We start from the raw sequence: 13,044 nt of genomic DNA on the forward strand, positions 1-13,044 counted from the left end.
CGAACTAACATTTAATCAAAACCGCACCCGCCCGCCATCCGCCACCCGCCCGTTGTTATATATCTAATATAGACGATGCAAGGCATTATAGTGAGGTTATAAAGCTTTTGCCTGTTAAAGAAAGGAGACTGATCCAATGCAACAGAGACATTCAATGCGTGCCACGCTGTCACGGCCCAGACGCACACCAGTGCGCAATCATCTGGGAGCCGCGCTGAGCTCACCTCCAAGAGCGCTCGCGCCACTCAAACTGCTGCAGGCAGCTGCGTTCTATCTTGTTTTAACATCCTGTGGCACTCTTCTGGGATCACGGCGGACGAAACTGCTCATGCTCAGGGTGTTTGTGGAGGTTCGGGGTTTTGCACAAATGTGATGCACCATGTTAGATGTCCCGGTTTTGTGACTGTCGTAGACATAAACAGCGTCGCAGCTCTTGCAAATCACGTAGCCAGCATTACTATCATCCTGATTTACAACCTCATAAAAACGAGTCCACGCTGAACTTTTCTGGCCTTTTTTTCCCCTGGTCTTTAGTATTCCCTTTTTTAGTTTGTCGCGTACCACGTTTGCTGCCGGCGTTGCCATCTCTTTTTTTTTTCTTCTTCTGTTGTGGCATATGCTGCAGGTGTCTGCTCGTTTTTCGTATGTGGGTAACAACATTTAACTATGTATATATATTTCCCAATTGGTTTAACTGCCACCCGCCCGAATCTATTTAAAATCTAATTTTTTTTTATTTCAACCGCCCGACCCGACCCGCGGATAAAATCTAATTTTTTCTTATTTCAACCGCCCGACCCGCGGATAATCCGCGGACTCCGCGGTTGTGTCCGCAAACCGCGCATCTCTAGCGCCAATAAACTTTAAAGACACTGCCTTTGCGTGCCGGCCCAATCACATAATATCTACGGCTTTTCACACACACAAGTGAATGCAATTCATACTTGGTCAACAGCCATACAGGTCACACTGAGGGTGGCCGTATAAACAACTTTAACACTGTTTCAAATATGCGCCACACTGTGAACCCACACCAAACAAGAATGACAAACACATTTCGGGAGAACATCCGCACCGTAACACAACATAACAAATACCCAGAACCCCTTGCAGCACTAACTCTTCCGAGACGCTACTCCCCACCTCAACCTCCTCATGCTCTCTCAGGGAGAGCATGTCCCAAATTCCAAGCTGCTGTTTTGAGGCATGTTAAAAAAAATAATGCACTTTGTGACTTCAATAATAAATATGGCAGTGCCATGTTGGCATTTTTTTTCCATAACTTGAGTTGATTTATTTTGGGAAAACCTTGTTACATTGTTTAATGCATCCAGCGGGGCATCACAACAAAATTAGGCATAATAATGTGTTAATTCCACGACTGTATATATCGGTATCGGTTGATATCGGAATCCGTAGTTAAGAGTTGGACAATATCGGAATATCGGATATCGGCAAAAAAGCCATTATCGGACATCTCTAGTAGGGATGTCCCGATCCGATATTTGGATCGGATCGGCTGCCGATATTTGCCAAAAATTGCGTATCGGCAAGGCATGGGAAAATGCCGATCCAGATCCAGTTTAAAAAAAAACTCCGGTCCGTGTTTTCCAAAGCACCGATTTAAATAATACATTCCACTTTTCTGCTGCTTCCTAATTTCCGTTCCGCATTTTCCAGCACACCTTCAACACATCTACAGGTCTGTGAATTCTCACGCAGTTGCTTTTAGCTGCTGGCATTACACGACAGGCTCTTCTCACTCTTTCCTGTGTCTCCCTCTCACAGACAGCAAGTGCACCTTCTTACACACGTCACATACTGTCACGTCATACGTCACATACTGTCACGTCATACGTCACATACGTGTACGTTAGAGATGCGCGGATAGGCAATTATTTCATCCGCAACCGCATCAGAAAGTCGTCAACCATCCGCCATCCACCCGTTTCTAACATTTGATCAGAACCGCACCCGCCAGTTGTTATATATCTAATATAGACGATGCAAGGCATTAGTGAGGTTATAAAGCTTTTGCCTGTTAAAGAAAGGAGACTGATCCAATGCAGCACAGACATTCGCGTGCCACGCTGTCACGACCCAGACGCACACCAGTGCGCAATCATATGGGAGCCGCGCTGAGCGCACCTCCAAGCGCGTCTCGCTGCCGGCGACGGCCGGGTATGGGCCCGACGCTCCAGCGCCATCCATTTTCAGGGCTAGTAGATTCGGCAGGTGGGTTGTTACACACTCCTTAGCGGGTTCCAACTTCCATGGCCACCGTCCTGCTGTCTATATCAACCAGGGTGAGCCCCACCTCTTTCGTGAGCGCACTGCGCGCGGAGTGACCCCTGTTACGCGCCCCCGGCAACAGAGGTGGCGGGCAGGTAAGCTGCGCGGGCGGAGCGCGCGGAGTGACCCCTGTTACGAGCCCCCGGCCACGGGGGTGGCGGGCAGGTAAGCTGCTTACCTGCTGCGCGTGACGCCGGCCGCGGCGAAGGCGGACGAGGCGGGGTGTCGGTGCGGTGGGCGCGGTGGTGACCCTGGACGTGCGTCGGGCCCTTCTCGCGGATCGCCTCAGCTACGGCTCCCGGTGGGGCCCTCTCGGGGGAAGGGGCCTCGGTCCCGGACCCCGGCGAGGCGTCCCTTCTCCGCTCCGTAAAAGTGTCCATCTCTTTTCTTTTTTTTTCTTCTGTTGTGGCATATGCTGCAGGTGCCTGCTCGTTTTTCGTATGTGGGTAACAACATTTAACTATGTATATATATTTACCAATTGGTTTAACTACCACCCGCCTGTATCTATTTAAAATCTAATTTTTTTTTATTTCAACCGCGCGACCCGACCCGCGGATAAAATCTAATTTTTTTTAATTTCATCCGCCCGATCCGCGGATAATCCACGGACTCCGCGGTTGTGCCCGCAAACCGCGCATCTCTAGTGTACGTCCTCCCCGAGCAGAGAGGTAGCAGCATGGCTAACGTTAGCTGTGATGCTAGCGCAGCCGTGTGACCAACGTTCTCTCTAAGGTGCGCGCCTGTGCAATTGCAAACTGCTCAAGCGTCCACTGCGCATAGCAATTATATGCCACGCACAAAATCAAATAAAAAAATAAGCGCACAACAATTTTCGACACACGGACACGACAGAGAAAACAGTTTTCGTCATCATTGTTCAAATATTGTAACGTCTGTCGAGACGCTTATCTCCGTTCGGTGCCACACGCCCACACCATCAAAATGCAGAGGCAAAAAATTTCCAGATCAACACCGTTTGAAAAAATTAGTGATTTTTTTAGTTGTGATTTCCTTCTCTGCATGAAAGTTTAAAAGTAGCATATATTAATGCAGTATGAAGAAGAATGTTTTAATGTAGACATGCAAGCCTTGAAAGAAAATGTTGAAAATCAAGACTACATTTCCTGCAAATGGGTGCATTTCTACCCTATATTTTAACTTTAGATTTATTCTCATATCAAACTCTTTTGGCTGTCTTTTTGACACTTACATCCGGCGCCCCCCTCCACACCCTGGATTATAAATAATGTAAATAATTCAATGTGATTATCTTGCGTGATGACTGTATTATGATGATAGTATATATCTGATAGTATATATCTGTATCATGAATCAATTTAAGTGGACCCCGACTTAAACAAGTTGAAAAACTTATTGGGGTGTTACCATTTAGTGGTCAATTGTACGGAATATGTACTTCACTGTGCAACCTACTAATAAAAGTCTCAATCAATCAATCAAAACACATAGAATCATCATACTGCTGTGATTATATGTATCAAGTGTTCATTCAAGGCTGAGGCAAAATATCGAGATATATATCGTGTATCGCAATATGGCCTTAAAATATCGCAATATTAAAAAAAGGCCATATCGCCCAGCCCTAGTTCAATGATGCCATTTCTGTTTGTCATGTATAATTTTGTCTATTTTGTGTTTATCCTTGAATAAACAGGTCAGTTTCTTGTTACCAACCATTGTGTATTATTCAAACTCCCCTAATTCAGCTGGCTAGTTGTTATCAAGAGTACTAAAACCCTTTTCAACATGATTCTGACAACTAAGTAGGCTAAATAACTTTAAACTTTAATACATGCTCGGATAGGCCAGTATCGGTCAGTATCGGTATCGGATCGGAAATGCAAAAACAATATCGGATCGGAAGTGCAAAAACCTGGATCGGAACATCCCTAATCTCTAGTAATAACCACTTGAAATGGCTTAACATAGTCGTCATTGTCTAAGGCAGTGATGTCAAACGTACGCCCCGCAAACAGGTTTTAGCCGGCCCGTGAGATGAGTTTGCCAAGTCTAAAAATAAGCAAAAACATTTTGAGGAAATCAATTGCTGTTCTAAATGTGTCCAATAGCAATTCTTTGTATCTCCTGCAGCAAGAGCGCGCATTGCTTCAAAGGAGGCAGCGCTATGTGTCGTGTTAAGATAGAGGGAACACTTGCGTGTTTGGACACTACCTACTTACGCTGCTTATTAGTGATAGTGATGATACAAAATGTGCATTGTTACGTTCGTGCCTTGATTGGCAAAGATCTTGTTGGTAATGTAACCCAGTGTTTTTCAACCTTTTTTGAGCCAAGGCACATTTTTTGCGTTGAAAAAATCCGGAGGCACACCACCAGCAGAAATCATTAAAAATTAAACTCAGTTGACAGTAAAAAGTCGTTGCCGCAATTGTTGGATATGACTTTAAAGCATAACCAAGCATGCATCACTATAGCTCTTGTCTCAAAGTACACTGCAAAAACTGGAATCTAAGTAAGATGAAATATCTCAAATAAGGGTGATATTTGCTTATTTTCTGTCTGATAAGATCATTCTTCTCACTAAGCAGATTTGATGTTAGAGTGTTTTACTTGTTTTAAGTGTTTTGCTCCTAAATGATCTCAGTAAGATATTACAGCTTGTTGCTGAGATGTGATGACCTATATTGAGTAAAACATGCTTGAAACTAGAATATCAACTGTTGTGTCATCAACACTCACAAGTATAAAACTACTTTTTTATAGTAATCATTTCTTACTTCAAGCATGAAAAAAAAAAATCATGACTTTGACACAATTGTGTCTCATAATTAAAACAGATGACAGCCAAATGGACTTTGCTGTTTTATTTTCAATGAAACAAGAGAAAATACGTACTCATATAGTAGTACAGTTGTTATTAGTGATAATATACTTATTTTAAGGTATTTTTGGGTTCATTGAGGTTCGCTAATTTTACTTGTTTTGGAAAGTCTTGACAAGCCAAATTTTCTTGTTCTATTGGCAGATAATTTTGCTTAGTTCAAATAAAATACCCCTAATTTTTGTCATTTGTTTTTTCTTGTTTTTGAACACTGACTTTTTGCAGTGTATTTGTACTGTCACCACCTGTCATATCACGCCCTGACTTATTTGGACTTGTTTGCTGTTTTCCTGTGTGTACTGTTTTAGTTCTTGTCTTGCGCTCCTATTTTGGTGGCTTTTTCTCTTTTTTTGGTATTTTCCTGTAGCAGTTTCATGTCTTCCTTTGAGCGATATTTCCCGCATCTACTGTGTTTTTATCCTTCTTTGTGGGGACATTGTCAATTGTCATGTCATGTTCGGATGTACATTGTAGACGCCATCTTTGCTCCACAGTAAGTCTTTGCTGTTGTCCAGCATTCTGTTTTTGTTGACTTTGTAGCTAGTTCAGTTTTAGTTTTGTTCTGCATAGCCTTCCCTAAGCTTCAATGCCTTTCCTTAGGGGCACTCACCTTTTGTTTATTTTTGGTTTAAGCATTAGACACCTTTTTACCTGCACGCTGCCTCCCGCTGTTTCCGACAACTACAAAGCAATTAGCTACCTGCTGCCACCTACTGATATGGAAGAGTATTACACGGTTACTCTGCCGAGCTCCAGACAGCACCGACACTCAACAACAACACATCATTTACAGACTACAATTACTGGTTTGCAAAAAATATTTTTTACGCCAAATAGGTGAAATTAGATCATCTCCTACGGCACACCAGACTGTATCTCACGACTAGTGTCGCGGCACAGTGGTTGAAAAACACTGATGTAACCTGTGACATTTCGACCCTAAATAAATACTGTTGATAATATGTACATTTTGTGTTGTAGTTATAACCGGGGGACACATTTTCCCCTTCGGAGTCCAAATTCACAAGTTGTGTTGTATATGACGCTACATATGTACAGAACAAACCATATGATGTTAGTACATCAGGTGAGGAAAATTAGTAAATGACATGAATAACATCCTGTAATTTGATTTTGCTATTTTAAATTTACATGATTGAGAGCATTTTAAAACTCTGCCAGACTCAATTCCCCCTATTTCGCTGATGAACATTATCACATCATTTATTTAGAAAGTATAAATAACGACAAATGAAGATAGAATACTGTTAAAGTACCAATGATTGTCACACACACACTAGATGTGGCGAAATTATTCTCTGCATTTGACCCATCACCCTTGATCACCCCCCTGGGAGGTGAGGGGAGCAGTGAGCAGCAGCGGTGGCCGCGCCCGGGAATCATTTTTGGTGATTTAACCCCCAATTCCAACCCTTGATGCTGAGTGCCAAGCAGGGAGGTAATGGGTCCCATTTTTATAGTCTTTGGTATGACTCGGCCGGGGTTTGAACTCACAACCTACCCATCTCAGGGCGGACACTCTAACCACTAGGCCACTAAGTAGGTAACATATGCAGCCATCAGACTGTATAATGCATATGTTCCTTTTTGACTGTACTTAAATGTATAATAAACTGTATTTATATTATTCACATGTGAATAATGCTGTATAAAGACTGTATGTATATTATTCACATGTGAATAATGCTGTATAAAGACTGTATGTATATTATTCACATGTGAATAATGCTGTATAAAGACTGTATGTATATTATTCACATGTGAATAATGCTGTATAATACTTTCTATTCTATTTTATCCTATTCTATGTACCGGTAAGTGTAATAAAAACATTATGATTTGTACATTTTCATAATGTGCTTGGTCTATTTTTAAACAAAGAAAACAATCTGAAGTTTTTCTTTATCATTAAGTTATCATGCCATTATTTTACCAGTCTGGTCCACTTGGGAATAGAATTTTCTGAGTGTGGGCCCTGGGCTAAAATTAGTTTGACACCTCTAGTCTAAGAACTTGTAACACTGCAGGTCAATTCCGTTGTTCTATCAGATTTTTTCATGTCCCTGTGAACAGTGCAATTCTGAATGTTTCATATCAGACCCAGGCCTCTTTTGTATGTGGAAATAAATCGGTTATATATACGACGAGTCCTCAATGTGAACGCTCCGCGATATGCTTCGTATGTTATTCGCCAAAATAGACGGTTGCAAAATAAATAGTTGACGACGGAGAAGAAAACAGGTGAGGAAAATAAATGTTTTAGGAACTTACGTGAAACTTCCACCAATCCTGTCTCTGACTGTTTTTGCCCACAGGCACATCAAAACTAATTATCCCATAAAACTGTGAGAGCCATAATACATAGTCCTCTTTCTTCTTTATCTGCTACACGCAATAGTTTGGCTCATAAAATGTTGAAAATCCTTGAAATTGCCACAAATGCTCCTTTAAACACTGCAGTGCGTGCGACGTCATGACGTCATGTCCACATGCGGGTCAGATTGCATTCACATTACAAATTGCATTTTTTTTTGTAATGTGAACGGCCACTAAAAGATCGGATTTGACAAAAAAAATCTGAATTGGACATCGGACCCTGCAGTGGGAACATAAATAGCAGGCAACATACATGCGCAGCAAAATACCGTATTTTTCGGATTATAAATCGTAGTTTTTTTCATAGACTTGTACTCAGGAGCGACGTATGTGTGAAATTATTAACACATGACGGTAAAATATCAAATAATATTATTTATCTCATTCACGTAAGAGACTAGACGTATATCAGCAATCGTCACACACACACGTCAACCAATAAAAATTCGGCGGGGGCGGGTCATTGCAGAAGTGCATTGTGGGTCATGGCAGACGTGCATTGTGAAAAAAAAAAATGCTACCTGCTACTACTTCCGTAGCTATGAAAATGGATCATTTCAACATTGGCGGTAACTTATAAAAACTGAGAATGGCTGAACAAAAATAGCACCGAAAAGGAAATCATATACTGCAGGTTACAAGCTGGACGTAGTGAAATATGCATCAGAAAGCGGCGCATTGTCTACCTTTGGAGTTGGCAGAGTTGTTTAGAAGCGACACCGAGGAAGAAGATTTCATGGGACAGATTGTTTAGTAAACGTATAGCATGTTCTATAGGGATGATGTTTGATAAGAAATTATCGAGTTCGAGCCTATTATCGAATCCTCTTATCGAACCGATTCCTTATCGATTCTCTTATCAAGTCCAGATAGGTTGTTGTATTATGGAAAAAAACACAATATTTGGTTTAACAAATCACTTCACATTCTCTACTGCTCGCTACTATAGTATTACCATATCTGAGTTATTGTGCAGAAATGTGGGGAAATAACTACAAATGTGCGCTACATTCGTTAACCGTGTTACAAAAAAGATCAATTAGACTGATACATAATGTTGGATATAGAGAACATACAAACACTTTATTTATTGAGTCAAAAATATTAAAGTTCGATTTGGTGAAATTGCAAACAGCTAAAATGATGTGGAATTAAATGATGGAATGGATTAAGTAAAGAAGTTAAACATTGTACTGATATGATCCAGTTCAAGAGGTTAAAGTTAAAGTACCAATGATTGTCACACACACACTAGGTGTGGTGAAATTATTCTCTGCATTTGACCCATCACCCTTGATCACCCCCTATGAGGTGAGGGGAGCAGTGGGCAGCAGCGGTGGCCGCGCCCGGGAATCATTTTTGGTGATTTAACCCCCAATTCCAACCCTTGATGCTGAGTCTCAAGCAGGGAGGTAATGGGTCCCATTTTTATAGTCTTTGGTATGACTCAGCCAGGGTTTGAACTCACAACCTACCCATCTCAGGGCGGACACTCTAACCACTAGGCCACTGAGTAGGTGGTTGTTCAAATGAAGAGTGCTTACAAAGTACGAAGAAGAAGAATTATGAGAAATACTTTCAACCATATTGAAAATAAGATATTCTTCATCTCAGTATATTAATAATGACTGAATTAATTCATTACATATTACAAAACTGTTGTATATACTAATTCACAGATATTTTATTATAAAAATGTCAGTAAATGATGGATAGTACTTTATTGATTCCTTCAGGAGAGTTCCCTCAGTAAAAATGTATACATGTGTATATATTTGTAAACGCTATGAAGTGGGAAAGGGGTAGGATTAAATAAGCTTTACTTCTTCCTACTCCTGTAAAGTGAAATGATATGAAACTGTGATGTATTATGATGTGGTCGGATCACGTTTTGTTTAGTTATGTTCTGTTAGTTTTGGACTTCCTTAGTTGTTTTGTGCACTTCGGGGGTTTATTTTAGTCACCATGGTTACTTATGATTTTCACCTGCCTTGTACGCGCACCTGTTGCTCATCAGAGACTCTATTTAAGCCTGCCTTTTCCGGTCACTCGTCGTGGCTTCATTGTTTGCATGTGCAACAGTTACGTTGGCATTCTGGTTTTCGAGCTCATGATTCCTGTGCTAAAGTTACCTTAGCTTCTAGTATTCCTGTGCTAAGTAAGTTTTTGCTTTAGCTTATCGTGCGAACGGCACGCTTTCGTCCGGAGCCGTCAGTTTTGCGTCCTGGGAGAACGAACCGCAGCACGCTGAACCCCACCGTGACAAATGACTGAGCTACGTGACGTCATTTCTTGTGATGTCCTACGGGGCATTTCTTGTCGGGACGGGATTCGAATAAAGAACCAACTCTTTTTCTTTACTATAGTGGTCTCGATAACGGGTACCGGTTCTCAAAAAGGGAACAGAGGAGACCCTTGTATCTCGCCTTTGTTGATCTCACTAAAGCATTTGACCTTGTCAGCAGAGATGGTCTCTTTAAGATGCTTGCAAAGATCGGCTGCCCCCCAAAACTCCTTGCCGTCATAAGATCATTCCACGAAAACACACAGGGTTCCATCTGTTGGGAAGGAGGAACATCAGAGGCCTTTCCAATCCACAGCGGCGTAAAACAGGGCTGCGTTCTTGCACCAACCCTCTTTGGAATTTTCTTCTCCCTCGTTCTGTCTACTGCTTTCGGCACATGTTCTGAAGGTGTCTCCCTACACACGAGAGCTGATGGGAAACTTTTCAACCTTGCCCGTTTGCGCTCCAAGACCAAGGTGACCAGTGTCCTCCTGAGAGAAATGCTTTTTGCTGATGATGCAGCTCTAGTATCCCACACCGAGTCTGGGCTCCAGAGGCTGATGGACAGGCTTTCATCTGCCTGTAAAGAGTTTGGTCTCACCATCAGCCTAAAGAAGACCAATGTCATGGGCCAAGATGCTGAAACTCCACTCTCCATCTCCGTCGACAATCAGACTCTGGAATGTGTCAACACCTTTACATACCTTGGATCCGCAATCTCCAGTGACTTGTCACTCGACACAGAACGTGCCACCCGTCTTGCGAGAGCCGCCACAGTGATGGCCAGGCTGTCCAAAAGAGTATGGTCGAACAACCAGCTATCCACACGCACTAAACTCCAGGTCTATCAAGCCTGCGTCATTAGCACACTGATGTATGGCAGCGAGGCCTGGACCACCTACACCAGACATGAGAAACAGCTAAACAGCTTCCACCTGCGCTGTCTTCGCCGCATCCTGGGAATCTCATGGCAGGACAAAGTTCCCAACATGGAAGTCCTAGATCGTGCTCACTCCACCAGCCTGTTCACCATGCTCAGCCAACGCCGCCTCAGATGGCTTGGCCATGTCCACAGGATGGACCCCAGCCGGCTCCCCAGAGCTGTTCTGTACGGCGAACTGTCAACAGGCTCCAGACCCCTTGGTCGCCCCCGACTGCGTTTCAAGGACGTGTGTAAACGTGACATGAAACAGGCAGGTATCGACCACAACAACTGGGAGGAAGCTGCAAAAGACTGCGACGTTTGGAGGCACACTGTTGCTACAGGAACCCGCCGTGCCGAGGAGAAGCACATCTCCTTGTTGCAGGCGAGGAGACAAAAGCGGAAACTCCGTGACGCGGGACATGCTCCTGTGTCAGAACCCTCCACATACGTCTGCGCCAACTGCACCAGAGACTGTCACTCCAGAGTGGGGCTGTACAGCCACAGCCGCCGCTGCAAGAAAGAATGAACTCCCCCAGGCGCAACCCATCGTCACTACTGACGGACGGATGCCTATGAGTGGTCTCGATAACGGGTACCGGTTCTCAAAAAGGGATTCGAGTCCGAGGACTCGGTTCTTTTCTTATCAAACAACCGGGAAAACCGGGTTCGAGCATCATCCCTAATGTTCTATATGTTATAGTTATTTGAATGACTCTTACCATAATATGTTACGTTAACATACCAGTTGGTTATTTATGCCTCATATAACGTACACTTAATCAGCCTGTTGTTCACTATTCTTTATTTATTTTAAATTGCCTTTCAAATGTCTATTCTTGGTGTTGGCTTTTATCAAATACATTTCCCCAAAAAATGCGATTTATACTCCAGTGCGACATATATATGTTTTTTCCCTTCTTTAATATGCATTTTCGGCCGGTTCGACTTATAGTCCGAAAAATACGGTAATTGCGTCTTGCCTACAGTTAAGCATGACAGTCTAGGGCTGCACGAGTGCTGCCGGCGCACAGGAGCTGTGGTAAACTGACGGACACATCGATTCCAAAATAAAGTGGTACTTTCTGATGCGTAGCATTTTTCCCTCTATTCAGACAAGTCATTTTTAGTAGATCGTAATATCTATGCAGCTGAAATAGGCTCCAGTACCCCCCGCAACCCCAAAAGAGACAAGCGGTAGAAAATGGATGGATGGATGGTATAAAAGCTGTACACTGACTACTTTAGTTTCCACATAATCAACCTTTGAGAAGATTACTTCATAATAAAATGAAATGTGAGTGGTTTACTAACGTGGGATACTGTTACTGTAATTAGACTGATTGAAGTAACAGCACATTGTCTAATATGGTTATCAATACGTGAATTGTAAAAAGTCTTGTTTATTTTTTAGTTAAAAAAAATGTGTTCTTTTTTCATTAAATACAATTTAATGGCACACAGGTTTTTGGTTCATGTCTCATACCTGGAGATTTACAATGAAGAAGTGCGAGACTTGTTGGCTAAGGACCAGACGCAGAGACTAGAGGTATGAATTTTATATTTTTTTACCCATATAATTTCAATGGTAGAGGACTGAGTCATTTCCAGAAGTGTGTTAACAAGCTAAAGGCAGAAATGAATCATTCCTTGCCTTGATGAAGTTATATATTCGTATATATCTTTTTTTTATCATAGGTCAAAGAAAGACCGGACGTTGGCGTGTATATCAAAGACCTCTCAGGCTATGTTGCTAACAATGCTGACGACATGGACAGGATTATGACTCTTGGCAACAAAAACCGTAAGACGACACCCACATGCAAGCGTTTTTGTTTGCAGCTTTAAGAGACAGAAGCTTTAGTAGTTTAACAAGCTTGTGCTTTCATAATCCACACACAGTAGCTGCATTGTGTTTCATAGTTTAAACCTGTGTAGCTGCGTAGAATAGAATAGAATGCCTTTTATTGTGACTATAAACATCTACAATGGAATTGAAAGCAGCTCATTCATGTAAAACATACAACATAAAATAAAAGAAGAGAAGTAATAGTGCTAAATACATCAAATAAGTTGCAATATGCAAGGTTTAAATTGGACATATTGTGTTTCATCTCCACTGATTAGGGTCTGTTGGGGCCACTAATATGAATGAGCACAGCTCCCGATCTCACGCCATCTTCACCATCACCATCGAGTGCAGCGAGAAGGGTGTGGATGGAAACCAGCATGTGCGCATGGGAAAACTTCATCTGGTGGATCTTGCGGTACGTAGCGAGACAT

General features: G+C 42.3%; 1 protein-coding gene across 6 annotated transcripts in view; it reads left to right on the forward strand.

Moving 5' to 3' along the window:
* kif3a (kinesin family member 3A) overlaps nucleotides 1-13,044 on the forward strand; it is a 78,415-nt gene that overhangs the window by 17,125 nt on the left and 48,246 nt on the right. For all 6 annotated transcript variants that reach the window (XR_012049338.1, XR_012049337.1, XR_012049339.1 and 3 more), the window contains 3 exons: nucleotides 12,226-12,310; nucleotides 12,460-12,565; nucleotides 12,889-13,028. Coding sequence is in view for 2 of the 6 variants with exons in the window: in XM_061927932.2 (XP_061783916.1) it covers nucleotides 12,226-12,310; nucleotides 12,460-12,565; nucleotides 12,889-13,028 (331 nt within the window). In the remaining 4 variants the exon portion in view is untranslated. The remainder of the gene's footprint in view (nucleotides 1-12,225; nucleotides 12,311-12,459; nucleotides 12,566-12,888; nucleotides 13,029-13,044) is intronic.

This window comes from Nerophis lumbriciformis, linkage group LG35, assembly GCF_033978685.3.
Source record: "Nerophis lumbriciformis linkage group LG35, RoL_Nlum_v2.1, whole genome shotgun sequence".
NCBI classification, from domain to species: Eukaryota; Metazoa; Chordata; class Actinopteri; order Syngnathiformes; family Syngnathidae; genus Nerophis; species Nerophis lumbriciformis.